Source organism: Castor canadensis, chromosome 1 (genome assembly GCF_047511655.1).
Source record: "Castor canadensis chromosome 1, mCasCan1.hap1v2, whole genome shotgun sequence".
NCBI lineage: Eukaryota > Metazoa > Chordata > Mammalia > Rodentia > Castoridae > Castor > Castor canadensis.
This window is the reverse complement of record NC_133386.1, coordinates 111728733-111745422: the sequence shown is the minus strand read 5'-3', so window position 1 is coordinate 111745422 and position 16690 is coordinate 111728733. Positions and strand designations below refer to the sequence as shown.

At 38.9% G+C, this 16690-nt stretch overlaps 1 protein-coding gene across 1 annotated transcript; it reads right to left on the bottom strand.

Annotated features, from left to right (window-relative positions):
- Window positions 1–5627: 5627 nt before the first annotated feature.
- Window positions 5628–14971, bottom strand: LOC141422483 (small integral membrane protein 3-like). Its single transcript, XM_074069969.1, has 3 exons — window positions 14949–14971; window positions 6036–6175; window positions 5628–5815 (listed from the first exon to the last, which is right to left on the bottom strand). The coding sequence occupies exons 1-3, from the start codon at window positions 14969–14971 to the stop codon at window positions 5628–5630; spliced, it is 351 nt and encodes a 116-aa protein (XP_073926070.1).
- Window positions 14972–16690: the final 1719 nt, after the last annotated feature.

Below are 16690 nucleotides of genomic sequence, written 5' to 3'. Positions count from 1 at the left end.
GGAAATCCCCAAGATAGCCTGCTTGCCACCCTCCAAAAGACCTTTTTTATTATCATGGGATTATCATTAAAACTAATAAGAACAATAATCACTGCTAATTATCAAAAACTCCCTATATGTTAGACATAGCATGAAACATTTTGTTTAAATTACTGTGCTCGCTCCTTCAGAAAGTCCATTGAAGTAAGTCCATTGTTACCCACATTTCATAGCTGAGGAAATTGTGTAAGGTAAAGAAATATGCTCAATCATATTGTAGAGATTTGTAGAGCTAGGTATTCAACCTAGACTCTTCTGAATCTAAACTCATTCTGCTTTCCCTTATTTTGATTTTTCCCCTTTTTCCTACTCATCAATCTGTAAGCTTATTTTCTCCATCATAGCTAAAAAAATAATTTTTAGGAAAAAAACCTAAAACCATGACTCTTCTACAGATATAAGAAATGAACAGATGTGAAAGATTTTATTCTGTTCTTGTTATCACTGGTTCAAAGGAGAATCTGAAGAACAGACACATTTATAGATCAGGAATGTTTAAATTAATACACAAATGGAAGCAAACTGGCTTTTCTTTTTTTTTAAGTTATTTTATTTAAGATTCATTAATAGTATAAGAAGGAAGTTTCATGAGAAAATTCTATACGTGCATATTTGAGCAAGTTCATTCCTCAATTATATTTCCTTAATCCCCCTTCTTCTTCCCTCCCTTTAAAAAACAATATTTGTGGGTTTCTTTATGCTATCCCATGTAAATATAAATAACACACCTTGATATTCTTTACCCTACCAGCTCCATTTCCCCTCCCTCTTCCAATGAACCCCCTCTCACCCATAGTGTCCTTTTGCACTAAAGTCCCATTATTATTGTCATTTCTATAATTTTAGACCTAGATTCTGCATATGAGCAAAAATATCAACATTTGGCTGTTTTGAACTTGGCTTATTTTACTTAATATGATTTCTACAGACAGCAGGGAAATCAACAGACCTCTTCAATTCAGGACAGAACTTTCACGAAAAATTATTTTGTACAGCTCATAGTTACCTACAATGTACAGAGTTTTAAAAGAGCTCATAGATGATTACAGACTAGAATCAGATGGCTTGAAAGAGGTGTCTTCTCAACAATGAATGGCTTCCACTGATGCACATTTTTTCCTGGGCTGCACGTCACACATTTGAAACGGGCTGTTGGGTTCCTTGGTGTCTTTTCTTAGTACAAGCAGTCACAGTTCCTTTTCTATGATGATCCTCAAATGATGTATTGGCAAGTCTCCTCTCCATCTTGGTTTCATATCTTAGTTTAGTCAGGTTACCGAAAAACATACCATAAATGGAATAATTTATGAACAGCCAGAAATTTATTTCTCACAGCTCTTGAGGCTCTGAGTCCAAGATCACAATGTCAACAGATGGTGAGGACTCACCTCCTGGTTCGTAGAGGGCACTTTCTGCTATATCTGTACATGGATGAAAGGGCTGAAGGAACCCAGGGAATTTCACAGGAAATTTTACCCCAAAATATGGCAGTTTGGTGTTATGATTTGGATTTTAAGTGCCCTCCAAAAACTCATGTGTTTAAAGCTTGGTCCCTAGTGCAGCAGTGTTCTGAGGCAGGTGATTCAATCATGAGGACTCTGACTTTATGAATGGCTTAAATCATTAATGGGCCCATAGCTTAATGGATATCAGGGAAGGGGCTTTGTTATAAAAGCAAGCTCTCTCTTTGCTTCCTGGCTGCCTTGAAGTGAGTTGCTTTGTTCTACTATGTTCTCCCCACCATGATGTTCTGCCTTGCCATCGGCCCAAAGTTTTGGGCGAAGCAACCATGGATGGAAACTTCTAAGACTATGAGCCAAAAATACATTTTTCTTCCTTATAAGTTGATTAAATTCCCTTGGAGATCAGCAGACACTGGAAAAAGCTTTACTCTTGGTATTCCTTTATCTGCTTAAGGACCAAGTGCCAAAAAAGGAAAACAATTGCTTTTGGTCAGCTCTCTGAGGTTTCCTTAGCTAAACTCAATCACAAGAAGGGAAACTGAGGACTGTCATTACACATGGGCAGACTTTTATACAAAGCTATTTTGGTCTCTCAGGTCCATTTATTACACCTAAAAATCCTTACTGTCCCTTCAAAATGCCTACAATCCTCCCATTTTTCTATCCCCTATGAAAAATGGTGAACCTCACTGAATTGTTGAATATCACTTTATTTCGATTAATATGGCTATTATCAGTTCATTCCAATGAACTTCATAAGGTGAAGGGGAAGCTTTCCTGTTGCCCATACAGGGATCGGGATCTGGGATCTCTTTTACAAGGGCACTAATCCCTTGTAAAAGATTACTTACTAGTCATGAGTGCTCCACCTTCATGATCTAATCACTTCCTAGAGGCCCTAACTCCATACTGTCACATTAGGATTAATTGTCATCTTATGAATTTGGGTCACACATACAGACCATGGCACTCTGGGGATACCCTCTGATATTTCAATGTCTCTACTAAAGTATGGCTCCTTGAAATGAACAAAATACTCAAGGACTGTCTTAATGGGCTTGAAGTAAATTGAAGTAAAGTTCTGAATATTTCATTTATATTGGTGTGTCCTTATTTTAGCTAGCTTTGTATTTTTTGGCTTGATACTTTGTTCTATCAGGCCATTTCCCTTTCGTACTGGGCACACAGCTAGATCGCATTTCCCTTGTCTCTTGAAGATAGGTGAGACCATGTGACTAAGCTCTGGCCAAAGAATGGCCAGAAGTAATGTGTGCTGCCTCTAGGCAGAAACAGGTAGATGTACCTTTCTTATTGTCTCTACATCCATCTACAAGTTGAGTGGGAAAAACTTTGGACATCATGAGGAGTGTGAAGTTGCAGTTGAATCTGGGTCCCTGAATGTCTATGTGGAAAGCTGCTGTGCCATGCTAGCCATACCAGATTGTGTCAAAGGGAGAGAGGTAAGCCATCAAAACTTCAGGGTTTAGCTTATAGTAGCTAGAATCCCCTTAAATAAAATAGAATGACAGTGGCCTCTCTTGTCTTGAACTTCTCTTCCATCCACTTTCCCTGAAGACTAACAAATGTTCCACAATTTCATCTGTAACCTCTCCCAGCACAATGAGAAATATTCAATCGGGGAGGGCTCAACATCATGTAGATGAATTCTAAGATTTCTTTTTTTCTCCTGGATTTCTATAGCCCATAGCTAAAATTCACCCTTCCCTTTCTAACCTGACACCATTCATTTACTTAACAGAAGATACTGAACTGAGCCAGGATTTGGGAAGTTTTCCATTCTCTCTGCATTGGCAACACTACATCTGAGAATTGTTTCCTTTGATGACAAAACACAAGGCGGGTTTCCTTCTGGCCGAGTGGCAGAACAAGCTACCCATATCACATACTGTCCAGAACAGCTGGTCCTCCCAATTTCCTCAAAAGAGCCAGGCAGCATGAAGAGAGGAAGGAGGAACACACTAGGCTATTTGCGTCTTTCATAGAATAAGTTAAGCATTAGCTTGGCATAAGGTCCTCCTGCATGGTGATGTGGCTGAGTTACTCACACCACTATCAGTGTGTGTGAGTAACTCAGGTACCATTATTTTCTGGTAGGTTGTGCTGATGTAAAATTGTCATGATAACTGACCTTATGAAACCCACTGGTCAAAAATTGATTTCCTACTTAGAGATTGCAATTAGTAGTCAGTCAATGAAGCCCAGTCAGTCAGCACTCATGCACAACTTTGAGTTCTGAGTCTCTTGGTCACTTTAGTCACATAATAGAAGCACTGGGTATGGCAGTCATAATGCCTGGGTTTCAACAGATCCAACAACACCTGCAGTGCAGTTATGGGCACTTGCTATTTTCCATATCATTCTAGGCACTTCACATTTATCATCTCAAATAACTCCTTTGGGATAGGATTTAAATTTGTTGACTCTTTTTGCTGCTTAAAGCTGGGTGGAGATTGAGGGCTCTGGCTAGAGTAGCAGGCTTGAGAGTCAAGTCCAGACTAAGAGGCCATGCCAGGACATTTGGGTAATATCAGATTTGTTATCAGTGTCTGTGTCTGTATGGACAAACATCAGGAACTGCATGGGAATATGGCCAAGACTGAGGTGATCATGGGGAGGCATAGTTGAAGCCAGCCTGGGAGATAGGAGACACCCTATTTGAGATGAGCTCAGGAAGGCTTGTTTTTATTCTGTTGAGCAGCTGTCCTAGTGCTGCTCTCAGAGCATTAATTCTTAACCTTAGCTGCACATAAAAGATGCTAAGGGGAGATTTCTAAAGATATTAATGCCAGTGCCTTGTCCCCAAAGATTCTGATTTAGTAGAACTGACTTAATGGGGTGGGGTTTGGATATTGGGATTTGTCAGAGATGTCCAGGTGATTCTAATATGAAGTCAAGACCACACACCTATCATCCTTGTGCTGTCTGTAATGGTTCCCCACTTACTGACTGATGATTCTATTCTAACTCTTACACGTTCTTTCTTGCAAAGAAAGTATCAAAGGACCCTGGAAATGAGAAGGGAGGGCTTTTTGGGAGAGGTGCTAGCCTTGATGTGTTGAAGTTTCTCTTAGGATAGAGGGCTATATAGCAATAGAGACAAAAGTTGGGGTGCCCATATGGTCTCTACCAGATGAAATCCTGCTTCCAACTGAGGTTGGAGAGCTGATAAAATGTGTCATTCCTTGACTGGGTTTTGTCTTGCAATCTAGGTATCCTTCAGAGACTAACCTTCTGGTCAGCAGGAGAATTTACATTTTCAGGTTTAATACACATTTATGGAGCACTTTATGTGTACCAGGCACCATGTTAGGTGCTTTGCCATGTAATCTCATATAATGTATAGGACTCCTTTAAAAAAATCCCTTAATTTTTCTGCTCAAATTCTTAGAGCCTCTATATAAGTCCAGCAGGACTATAGAAGTGGGATTATATTTATGCTTTGAAGCTTCAAGGGATAAGGAATAACTAACAATAATAATTGTTGCTGTAATTAATTCAGTATTTATTATATCCTAAACACAAAAGTAAGCACTTTAGGGTTTACTTTTAGGCTTATGCCATCCAAATTATTACTTTAAGTCTAGGTATCTACTTCCCCCTGTTATACATAAGAGAATAGAGGTTCAGAGGCTTTAAATGTCCAATCCAAGGTCTTGCTAGGACTAGTGCCAGATCTCTTAGAGATCATTTTGACTGTCATGATTTCTTAAGATCACAATTCTCAAATTTGGGGGGTGTATTAGAACTTTTGTTCTAGTCAACTATGGTCCTTTTAAAAATGTGTATTTTGGGATTTCCTGACCAACTTTATAGAACTGACTCTGGGTGGATTGCTGGTTTGTACCTAAAAAAAGGAGACCACATGTATAATGAGACCCAGCTTGTGTATTTTTGAAAAGTCTTCCCAGGTGACATTGCTGAGGATTCAAGGTTAAGACTGCCTAATATTTAATCAGTAGACCATGGAGGAGGCATTCCAGACAGAAACAGCTCAGCTTCTCATGAGGCAGATCTTCCTTACTCACCCACTATTTTTCTAAGAATAGTTAGTTTGGGAGAAGAGATTCATGTTCTTATCCCCAACTTGGTCCTCTCAAGAGGTTCTCAGATAGCCCCATTGAGGACTTGATGAGTCCACATAGGATAGAAGATGACTGTAGTGGCTGGACACAACAACAAGGAGGTCATGATGACGGTGGTGGCCAGGATGATGAAGACAATGATGCAGATATCCAGGATGTGCTTGGGAAGTTCAACTTCCACAGAGGGTTGGCTGATGGCATCCGTGTTGGCTCAATTTGGTGGTCTGGCACAGCTGCTGGGCCTCCCCTTGACTCCTTGAGCTCCTCAGAACACAATATTCTCCAAAGGCCCCTTCAGGGCTACTGTTCCAGGACTCTTAGGCTGGCCATACATGCAGTCAAGGGGCACAGGGACCCTTTCTTCGTTTCACTCCTCTCAGTCCTCAAACGTGTCCGTCAACAGATGGTTCTTCCATATATAATAGGCCACGGTTCTTCTTTGAAACCCTGCGGTCCCTGCTGCAGTAGGGTCGCAGCGGGTTGACGGCAAGTTCGGGGTGCAGGAACAAGTCCCAGGGATTGCCCAGGATCCAGCAGCGGAAGTGATCTCCAGCCCTGGAATCTGAGCCTCTTCAACAAGGTTTCTTACAGGAACAGTTCCCAGTTCCCTCACAGGGACTGAGGGACTATCTTTCCATTACTGTTGGCTGTTGTCTCCTTCCACAAATCTGGGAGACGGAGAGGAGCAAGGAAGAAAACAAAATTTATTCCTCTTATAAGAAAATTGTATTGAATGTTCTTCATGTGTCAGGCACTGGGAATATAAAAAACGTTAATTACACAAATAATGTGAATAGAGATTGCAAATAACTAATACAAAATATATTATCTAATTTTAACTGAATAAGTACTGTAAAGGACAAGCACAAGTGTTGTAAGGGTGTATATCAAAGACAGGACAAAAGAGACATAGATGACTTGTTAGATTATGTTGGATATTCAGATAGATACGAAAATCTGCTATAAAGATATAATTTAATCCACATTTGGGATGTTGTCACAGATACTTTTGCTCAGTCCTAAAGGAGGAAGTAGTGTTTCAGAAGCAAAGTAGGAGGCAATAATGATGTTTGGACAATGGGAATATGATAAAGACACAGCTGGCAGGCAGTACATTGGTCTGTTTGGGCAACAGTGAGTTCCAAGGTAGGCCTGAAGTATGACCCCATGATAAGAATGATGGAAGGTGGGGTTTGGAAGAGGATCAAAAAACATTTTTGAGTAACATGATCAGGTCTCTTCATTAGAATGAATACTTTGGGCTACAGAGAAGATGGATTGGACTTATCTTCAAACTCAAGAGGTTCAGTACTGAATCAACTTCTCATCCTTCCCCAACATATCTCATATTGATATTTAATGCCAACCATCATAGCCCATCAGTCTTTGTACCTTATAAGGTATCTCATGTGTCCCTTTTCATATGCCCCACTGGCATTTGCCATAACTTAGATTCCTTTCTCTTCTCTGTAGTGTTGCACTAGCCCCTACATGTTTCCCTGCACATTGTCTAGCCATTTTTCAATTCTCCCTTCTACTGTTATTTTTAGTATTGTTTCTAGCAGGCAGGGTTGATTTATGTCACTCCACTACCAGAAATTCTTCAGGAGATTTCATTATCTACACACTAAAAATTTAAACTCCTTTTGCATTGTTTATAGAAGTTTCACAATAAACATGGGTGTTCAGGTGCTTCTGGAGTAATCTGAGTCACATTCCTTTGGGTATATCCCTAGGAATTGGATTGCTGGATCATATGGCAGATATATGTTTAGTTTTTTAAGAAGCCTCCAAATTGTTTTCCAGAGTGGTTATATTAGCTTGCATTCCCACCAGCAGTGTATGAGTGTTCCTTTCCCCCTACATCCTCTCCAACATTTCTTGTTGGTGGCATTTTTGATGATAGCAATTCTAACAGGGGTGAGGTGGAAGCTTAGTGTGGTTTTGATTTGCATTTCCTTTATGGCCAGAGATGGTGAGCATTTTTTCATGTGTTTTTTGGCCATTTAAATTTCTTATTTTGAAAAAGTTCTGTTTAGTTCAGTTGCTCATTTCTTTATTGGTTCACTGATTTTGGGGGAGTTTAGTTTTTTGAGTTCCCTGTATATTCTGATTATCAGTCCTTTGATGCACAGCTAGCAAATATTTTCTTCCACTCTGTGGGTGGTCTCTTCAGTTTAGAGACTATTTCTTTTGTTGTGCAGAAGCTTTTTAATTTCATGTAGTCCCATTTGTCTATCCTTTCTCTTAGTTGCTGAGCTGCTGGGGTTCTATTGAGAAAGTCCTTGCCTATACCTATTGCTTCCAGAGTATTCCCTGCTCTTTTCTGTACTAGCTTCAGAGTTTCTGGTCTGATATTAAGGTCCTTGATCCATTTTGAGTTGATACTAGTACAGGTGATAAACATGGATCTAGTTTCAGTTTTCTGCAGGCACATAACCACTTTTTCCAGAAGAGGCTGTCTATTCTCCATCATATGTTTTTGGCACCTTGGTAAAAATTAAGGTGGGCAGAGCTGTGTGGATTCAAATTTGGGTCCTCTATTCTGTTCCAATGGTCTTTATATCTGTTTTTGTGCCTGTACTATGCTGTTTTTATTGCTATGGCTCTATAGTGTAGTTTGAAGTAGGATATTGTGATACCTCCAGCATTGCTCTTTTTGCTGAGTATTGCCTTGACTATTCACGGTCTCTTGTGTGTCCAAATGAACTTTAGGGTAGATTTTTCAATCTCTGTGATGAAAGTCATTGGGATTTTGATGGGAATTGCATTAAACATGTAGATTGCTTTTGGTAGTACAGCCATTTTTACTATGTTGATTCTATCAATCCATGAGCATGGGAGATTTTTTCCACCTTCTGTAGTCTTCCTCAATCTCTTTCTTCAGAGGTTTATAGTTTTCCTTGTAGAGGTCATTCACATCCTTTGTTAAGTTTACACCTAGGTATTTGATTTTTTTTTGAGGCTATTGTTAATGGAATTATTTCCATATACTGTTTCTCAATTTGTTCATTGTTGGTGTATAGAAAAGCTAATGATTTTTGTAGCTTGATTTTGTATCCTGCCACATTGCTGAAGCTGTTTATGGTATCTTGGAGGTTTTGTGTAGAGTTTTTTGGATCTTTGAGGTATAGGATCATGTTATCTGCAAATAGGGATATTTGGCAGTTTCTTTACCTATTTGTATTCCTTTTATTTCTTCTTCTTGCCTTATTGCTCTGGCTAGGAATTCCAGGACTATGTTGAACAGGACTGGGGATAGTGGGCACCCTTGTCTCATTCTTGATTTTAGGGGAAATGGTTTCAGTTTCTCTCCATTAAGTATGATGTTGGCTATAGGTTTATCATATATAGCCTTTATAATGTTGAGGTACATTCCTTCTATTTCCAGTTTTCTTAGAGGTTTTATCATAAAGTAGTGTTGATTCTTATCAAAGGCTTTTTCTGCATTTATTGATATGATGAAGTGGTTTTTGTCTTTGCTTACATTAATGTGCTATATTATATTTACAGATTTGTGTATGTTGAACCATCATCCCTGCATCCCTGGGATGAAACTGACTTGGTCATGGTGAATGATCTCTGAAATGTTGTTGGATTTGGTTTGCCATTATTTTATTAAGGATTTTTGCATTGATGTTCATTAAGGAGATTGGCTTATAGTTCTCATTTTTTGGAGGTGTCTTTGTCTGGTTTGGTGATGAGTGTAATACTGGCTTCATAAAATGAGTTAGGCAGTTTTCCATCCCTTTCTACTTCATGGAAAAGTTTAAGGACAGTTGGTATTAATTCTTCTTTAAAGGTCTGATAGAATTCAGCAGAGAATCCATCAGGTCTTGGACTTTTCTTTTTTGGGAGACTCTTTATTGCTGCTTCAATTTCATTTCATGTTATAGATTATTTCAGGTTGTTAATATCCTCTTGGTACAATTTTGGATGGTTGTAAATATCTAGAAACTTGTCCATTTCTTCAGATTTTAAAAAGTCTTAGAATATAGGTTCTCAAAGTAGTTTCTGATTAGCTGAATTTCCATGGTGTTTGTTGTTATCTCCCTTTTTGCACTTCTGATTTTACTGATTTGGGTTTTTTCTCTCCTCATTTTAGTCAGATTTGCCAGTGGTCTGTCCATCTTGTTTATTTTTTCAAAGAGTCAGCTTTTTGTTTCATTGATTATTTGTATTGTTTTTTATTTGTTTGTTTCTACTTCATTAATTTCAGCCCTTATTTTTATTATTTCTCTCCTTCTGCTTGTTTAGGGTTTTGCTTGTTCTTGTTTTTCTAGGAGTTTGAGATGTAACATTAGGTCATTGATTTGAGATCTTTCTGTCCTTTTAATATATGCATTCATGGCTATAAACTTTCCTCTTAGGACTGCCATTGCGGTGTCCCATGGTTTCTGGTAGGTCATGTTTTCATTTTCATTAACTTCCAGGATCCTTTTAATTTCCTCTTTTATTTCATTGATGACCCACTTATCATTGAGCAATGTATTGTTCAGCTTCCAATTGTTTGCATATTTTCTGCTGTTGTTTTTGTTGTTGAGTTCTGGTTTTAATGCATCATGATCAGATAGAATGCATGATATTATTTCTATTTTCTTATATTTGCTGAGGCTTGCTTTGTGCCCTAAAATGTGATCAGTTTTGGAGAATGTTCCATGAGCTGCTGAGAAGAATACATATCATGCAGAAGTTGGATGAAATATTCTGTAGACATCAGGTCCATTTGATCTATGGTGTTATTTAGTTCAAGAATTTCTTTACTGATGTTTTTGTTTGGCTAACCTATCTATTGGTGATAGGGGGTTATTAAAGTCTCATACTACCACTGTGTTGGAGTCTATATATGCTTTTAGGTCCTTCAGAGTATGTTTGATGAAATTGGATACACTGACATTGGATGCATATAGGTTGATAATTGTTATTTCCTTTCAGTGTAGTTCCCCTTTTATTAGATTGGAGTGTCCTTTATCTCATTTGATCAATGTAAGTTTGAAGTCTACTTTGTGTGAGATAAGTATTGCCACTTCTGCCTGTTTTGGGGGGGTGGCATTGGCTTGGTAAATCTTCTTTCAGCCTTAAACCCTAAGCCAGTGCTTGTTTCTGTCAATGAGATGGGTCTCCTGCAAACAACAGATTGTCGGATCTTCCTTTTTAATCCAGTTTGCCAAATGGTGTCTTTTGATGGGGGAGTTGAGTCCATCAACATTCATTGCTAATGTTGATAGGTATGTGGTGATTCCAGTTATTTAGTTGTTTTTCTTGTTTAAGGGTTTGATTGTATGTAGCTGAATCAGTGTTGCTCTCTGAACCCTTGTCTTTCCTTCTCCTGTGGTTTGGTATTGCCTGTCCTCTCATGGTTTTGTTTGCTTTCATTTTCTGGGTTGAAGTTGTTTTCATTCAGTGCCTGGAAGACCTCACTCCATGCTCTTCTTGCTTTTAAGGTCTCCATTGAGAAATCTGCTGAGATTTTGATGGGTTTACCTTTGTATGTTATTTGTTTTTTCTCTCTTACAGCCTTCAATATTCTTTCTCTATTCTCTGTGCTTGTTTTAATGATAATATGTCTTGGGGTAGTTCTATTTTGGTCAAGTCTGTTTGGTGTCCTGGAGGCTTCCTATACCTGAATGGACATAGCTTTCTCTAGGTTTGGGAAATTTTCCATTATTATTTTGTTGCGTATATTACAAATCCCTTTTGCTTGCACCTCTTCTCCTTCTTCAGTGCACTTGATTCTCAGGTTTGGTCTTTTGATGGAGTCGGTGAGTTCTTGCATATTCCTTTCACAGGTTTTGAGTTGTTTGAGTAATAGTTGTTCAGTTGTTCCTTTAATTACCATTTCATCTTCAAGTTCTGAGATTCTGTCTGCTTGTTCTAGTCTACTGGAGTGGCCTTCCATTGTGTTTTGTGTTTCTGTTTCATTCTTTTTTCTGAGGTTTTCCATATCATGGGTCACTTCCTCTTTAATAGTGTCAATTTTAGTTTTTAATTCATTTATATCTCTATAGTGTTCTTTGTTTCACTTCAATGTTTAGTTAGGACTTCTATGAGTTCATTACTTTGTTTCTGGGTCTTCTTGTATCCTTTATTTTTGGTGTGTTTAAATTTCTTGAGTGCCTCTTGTATGTTATGGTTAACCATGTGTAGTATCATCTCCATTAAGTTCTCAGTGATTACTTGCAGGATTTCTTCTTTGAGGTTGACTTTGTGGACATCATTGGGTTCCTTGGTGTCATTTATCTTTGTTTTGTTGGAGTCTGGAACTGGGTATCCATTTTCTTCATTTCCCTCTGAATCCTGTATTAAATTATTTATGTGGGGAGAATGGTTTCCATCCCTTTACATATTCCCATTGTTCAACTTGGTATTGTGCAACTATGTTCTTGATAGGCTAGTTGGTAGTTTCTGTCACCTGTTTTCTTTCCCTTGATTTAATTTTTGTTTTGTGGCTATCTTGGGTTTTTAGCTAATTTGGTGTGCTATTTCTGTCCCTGGTCTGGGTATAATTTAGTATTAGCTAATTCACAAGTTTAATTCCCAACAAGTAGTTTGTGTGTAATATAGAAGACCCCGTGGTGGTAATATCTATGTGCAGTGGAAGTTGAGGGGTTAACGTTTTTAATGCTAGCTATAGAAATTTGGGGAGTTGGATAGGGTGGCACTAAAGGGGGAGATGGAAAGTGAGGTGGGTGAGTGGGAAAATCAGTGTAGGGACTGCTGTTTTTCTGATCCTTGTGTGTTTGGGTATATTTCTGTTGTTGTAGAAGAGGGTGTTTATGTTAGGGATTGCAGGGTTTGGGGGTTGTGTAAAGTTGGTATAGTAGGTTGGTCAGCAGGTGGTGAGTGTAAAGGAGGGAGGGGTAGTCTGGTGACAGGTTGGGAGAGAATGGAAGGGGAAGGTGAGGGCTGGGGGAAGAGAGTGGATGGGAAGGGGCAGAATGAGTTGTTGGAGAGGGAAGCAATGGGTTTTAGCTCAAGAGAAGGAGGGAGAGTAGAGGGGGTGAGAGTAGGGATGAGAGAGTGATGATGGTAAAGTTGATAGTATAGAAAGAGAAAAAAAGAAAAAGGATAATAGGAATAAAAATAAAAACAGAAAACTCACAATAACAAAAGTAACAACAATAACAACAACAAAAAGTAAACAAAGAAATCAATGGGGAGAAATGAACAGACAAGCAAAAAACAAAACAAAACAAAAACAAACAAAAACGCCAGGCTCAGGAACAATAGCATTTCAGTCTTAGTTTAAGCTCTGGAGTTACTCCTCCAGCATCCAGTCCTGGTATTGGCATATAAGCAGAAGCTCTGTCGTGGTCTCACCAGGTGATTGGCTTGTGAGTAGCATTTTGTTCTTCTGTCTTTCAGCTGCAGCTGGTTGGTCAGCTCCTCCACCAGTGAGGTGAGGCAGTTTAAGTTTCATGCTGCCCTTGGGTTCAGGAGATCATCTTTGTAGTGCACTAGTTGTCCTGCTTTGGAAGTGGCTTTTCACTATGCTTGTTTACTGGGGGCTTGTTTCATTGCCCCTCCCCCTTTCTCTGGGGCAGGGTCAGTGTTCCCTCTGACCTCCCTGGTGTTATTATGGTTCATGGTTTATTTTTCAGTTTTGTGGGGCTGTTTGACTTTGGCTGTGGCTCACTGGTTCAGGAGATGAGCTTTCTGATCCACTACCAGCCGTGCCTCAGGGAGTGACTTATCACCTGCTCCTTGCCCCTCTCTATTTCCTCAGTGCACTTTCAGCCTGTGTTGGTGGTATAGTGGTGAGCATAGCTACCTTCCCAATGCAATTTCAGTGATCCTTCACCTTCTGCTGTGCTGTTTGGTCTATTGAATGTCTTGCAGGCAGGTTTGGAGCTGGCTGTGGCAGCTGCATCAGTGGTGGCATCCCACAGGTTTTTTCAGTATAATATGGCATGGGGAAGCTTTCCATGGGCCAGGGGTTCAGAGTGTCAGAATTTTGGTTCTTGTTGGTGCTTTATTTCCTCCAAGTGTGGCTCATGCTGTCTGCTTCTGTAACCTGATCATCATCTTGGAAAAAACTTTATGTTCTTTTCAACACTAAATCTTTAAAATCCAGTGTGATCTTGAAGTGGGTATGTATTTTATATTTACAGAACATCTCAATGGAGATAAGTCACATTTTAAATTTTTAGTAGCTGCATGTGGATAATGTTACAGTTTCATACAATACATCTCTGCACAATTATTTTCCCCATTCAACAGAAATATCATCCTGAGGACATTTTTGTGGTTTTATGGTGAGGAGAATGTTAAGTCATACTCTACCATGAATATTTTCATTGAGGGCATTCTCTACAATATAATTAAGACTGACATGGTGAGGTGTAATGAGTGTTTTCTGTTGCTGGGTGAACTGAAACAATTATAGGAACTGAAGGATGAAGGTTAGTCAAATACAACAAAAAGGTGAGTCACACACATAGAACAGAAGGGCAATAAAGTTCCTGTAAGTGAAGCAGGTTAAGCCCCTTTTCTGCCTTTCAAGCTCTGTTTTAAAATTTTGTGTTGTTTGCATTTCCTTTAAAGATTACTTCTAATTTCCATGAGACCTAAAGGACATGAACATCCTGTAGACAATACATTTTAGACCTAACATTTTAAAAGAAAACATCAGGATGCTGAAACATTACCTGTAAATAAAAAATTATATTTTTAAATATAAAATGAATTGATCATAGCCATTGAGTCTTCAAAAGGGAAACAATAACAATTTCAGAGATACAGGCAAACATATATTTGTGGAGATTAACGTGTTTATATCATACTATCAAGATACAAACTGGTTTTGTGTACCTCTTGCTTTGTAATGAATGACTCCAAAACTTAGAGACTTAAAATACCCATTCTATTCATCTGCACATAATTCTACAATCTGAAGAGCTTGATGTGTCGAGCTCACCTGCTTTATATAACATCAGCTGGAATGGCTCAGTGTGGACTGGAGGATCACATGGGTGGCAGTAATGGTTGTCTGTGGACTGGGAGCTTGGCTGCAGCTGTGACTCAGGGGCTTCAGTCCTCTTTTGTGTGTCCTTTCCACATGGCTAGGTTGGGCTTTTCACATGGTGTTCTTTTATCCCCTTAGAGTCAATAATTCTGTATAATGATGATTAGGACTTCAGTCTATGAGTCTTGAAATATCTAAATTCTTATAAGCGCCACTTTAGCTAAATAGCCTACTGATATCTCAAACACAGCATTTGAAAACTGAATTCCTTATCCCACAGCTCAAAATTTGTCCCATTTCTAGGTTTATACATCTTAATGATCTCACTATCCACACAAGTTAACACAAAGACCTCCTCAAGTCCTAGCTCTCCTTCACCTCTCATCCACAAATCCAATCATGGTGTCATGCCTACCATTATGGAGCAAGTTTTGACCCAGCCAAAATATGCTGAAATCCTAACTTCTGGTACCCATTAATGTCATCCTGTTTGAAAATACAATGTTTACTGATATAATCAAATTAAGATGATATCATTAGGGTTTGCCTTAATCTGATATGAATAGCAACCTTATGAAAAAAGGAAAACTCTATGGGAAGATACAGAATACAGAGAGAATGACACAGGGTGACAGAGGTAGAGACTGGAGTGACATAACTGCAAACCAAGGAACACCAAGGACTGATGATTCCTCCAGAAATTAGGAAGAATCAAGGAAGGATTGATTCTCCCCTTCAGGTCTCAGAGAAAGCACAGCCCTGACAACACCTTGAGTTTGGACTTCTAGCTTCCAGAACTATGAAAGAATAAATTACTATTGTTTTTAAGCCACCAAATTTGTAGTACTTTGTTATGGCATCCCTAAGAAAACCTATTACATTTATATTTTAAATATCTACTGATTCTTCTCTCTTTCTTTTACCCTAAATGTTGCCTTATCATCTCTAATATGTTCTTTCAAACATTACAGTAATTTTTATGGAATTAATATCTAAAAACTCTAATATCATTTTACATCCCTCCAATCTAAAGGATTAAGTCTAAATTCCTTAGTTTGGCCTTCAAGACTCATATGATTTAAATGTTGGCTCCCTGTTCAGTCACATTCCTTGCATGTATGCCTCACTCAGCATTTTCAAGTTCATGCTCCATGACCTTTTTTCTCTAGCCATTTGCAAGTTCTCCAGGGTTTGCCACATCTTGTTCACCTGATGAACTCCTACTCTTTTCATCAATACTTAATTCAGATATGACTCCATCTAGAAGTCTTTCCTAACTCCTTGCCCTCAACCCAAGCATAATTAGATATTCCCTCTACTCTGCCTCCATAGCACCTGCCACGCATATCTGTTAGCAATTTGTTACATGCAACAGTTGCTTGTTTACAGGTGCCACCATGTTTAGAGTCTGAAATTCTTAACTACAGAGTCATGCCCTATTCATCTCCATATCCTCAGGCCCTATATATCTGACCCATAGTAGGTGTTTAATGACCATTGGTTTAATGAGTGAATAAATGAGGTTATGACTATATGATCTTGGAAAGAAGTCCACATTCAAGAAGTTCTCATGGCTGGGCTGGTGGCTCACACCTGTAATCCAAGTACTTGGGAGGCAGAGATCAGCAAGATCATAGTTTAAGTCCAGCCCAGGCAAACAGTTTGTAAAACCCTATCTCAAAAATATCCAACACAAAAAAAGAGCTGGTGGAGTTGCTCAAGTGGTAGAGTGTTTGCCTAGAAGCATGGGGCTCTGAGTTTAAACTCTAATACTGTCAAAAAAAGGAAGTTTTTATGAAGACAGGTATGGTAGCTCATGTCTGTAATGCCAGCTACTTGAGAGAGGATATAGGAAGAACTGTAGTTTTAGGCTGATCTCAGGCAAAATGTTAGTGAAACCCTCATCTCAACAAGCAAGCTGGGTATGGTGGCCTGTGGATGTAATCCCAGCTTCACAGAGGTCTCATTAGGAAGATCACTGTCCAAGACTGGCCCACACCCAAAATGTAGACCCTATCTGAAAAAATAATTAAAGCAAAAAGGGCTAGAGGTATGGCTCAAGAGATAGAGGAAGCTTCTGAGTTTAAGCATCAATACGGTTCACTTGAGAAACCTTAAAC

Coding starts and splice junctions, on each gene's coding strand:
- LOC141422483 (XM_074069969.1), bottom strand. CDS start 14,971: ATGATTGGATTTGTGGATGAGAG. Junction 6,176..14,948: donor ATTGGATTTGTGGATGAGAG/GTGAAGGAGAGC, acceptor ACCTTGTTGAAG/AGGCTCAGATTCCAGGGCTG. Junction 5,816..6,035: donor CAGGGTTTCAAAGAAGAACC/GTGGCCTATTAT, acceptor CACCAAATTGAG/CCAACACGGATGCCATCAGC.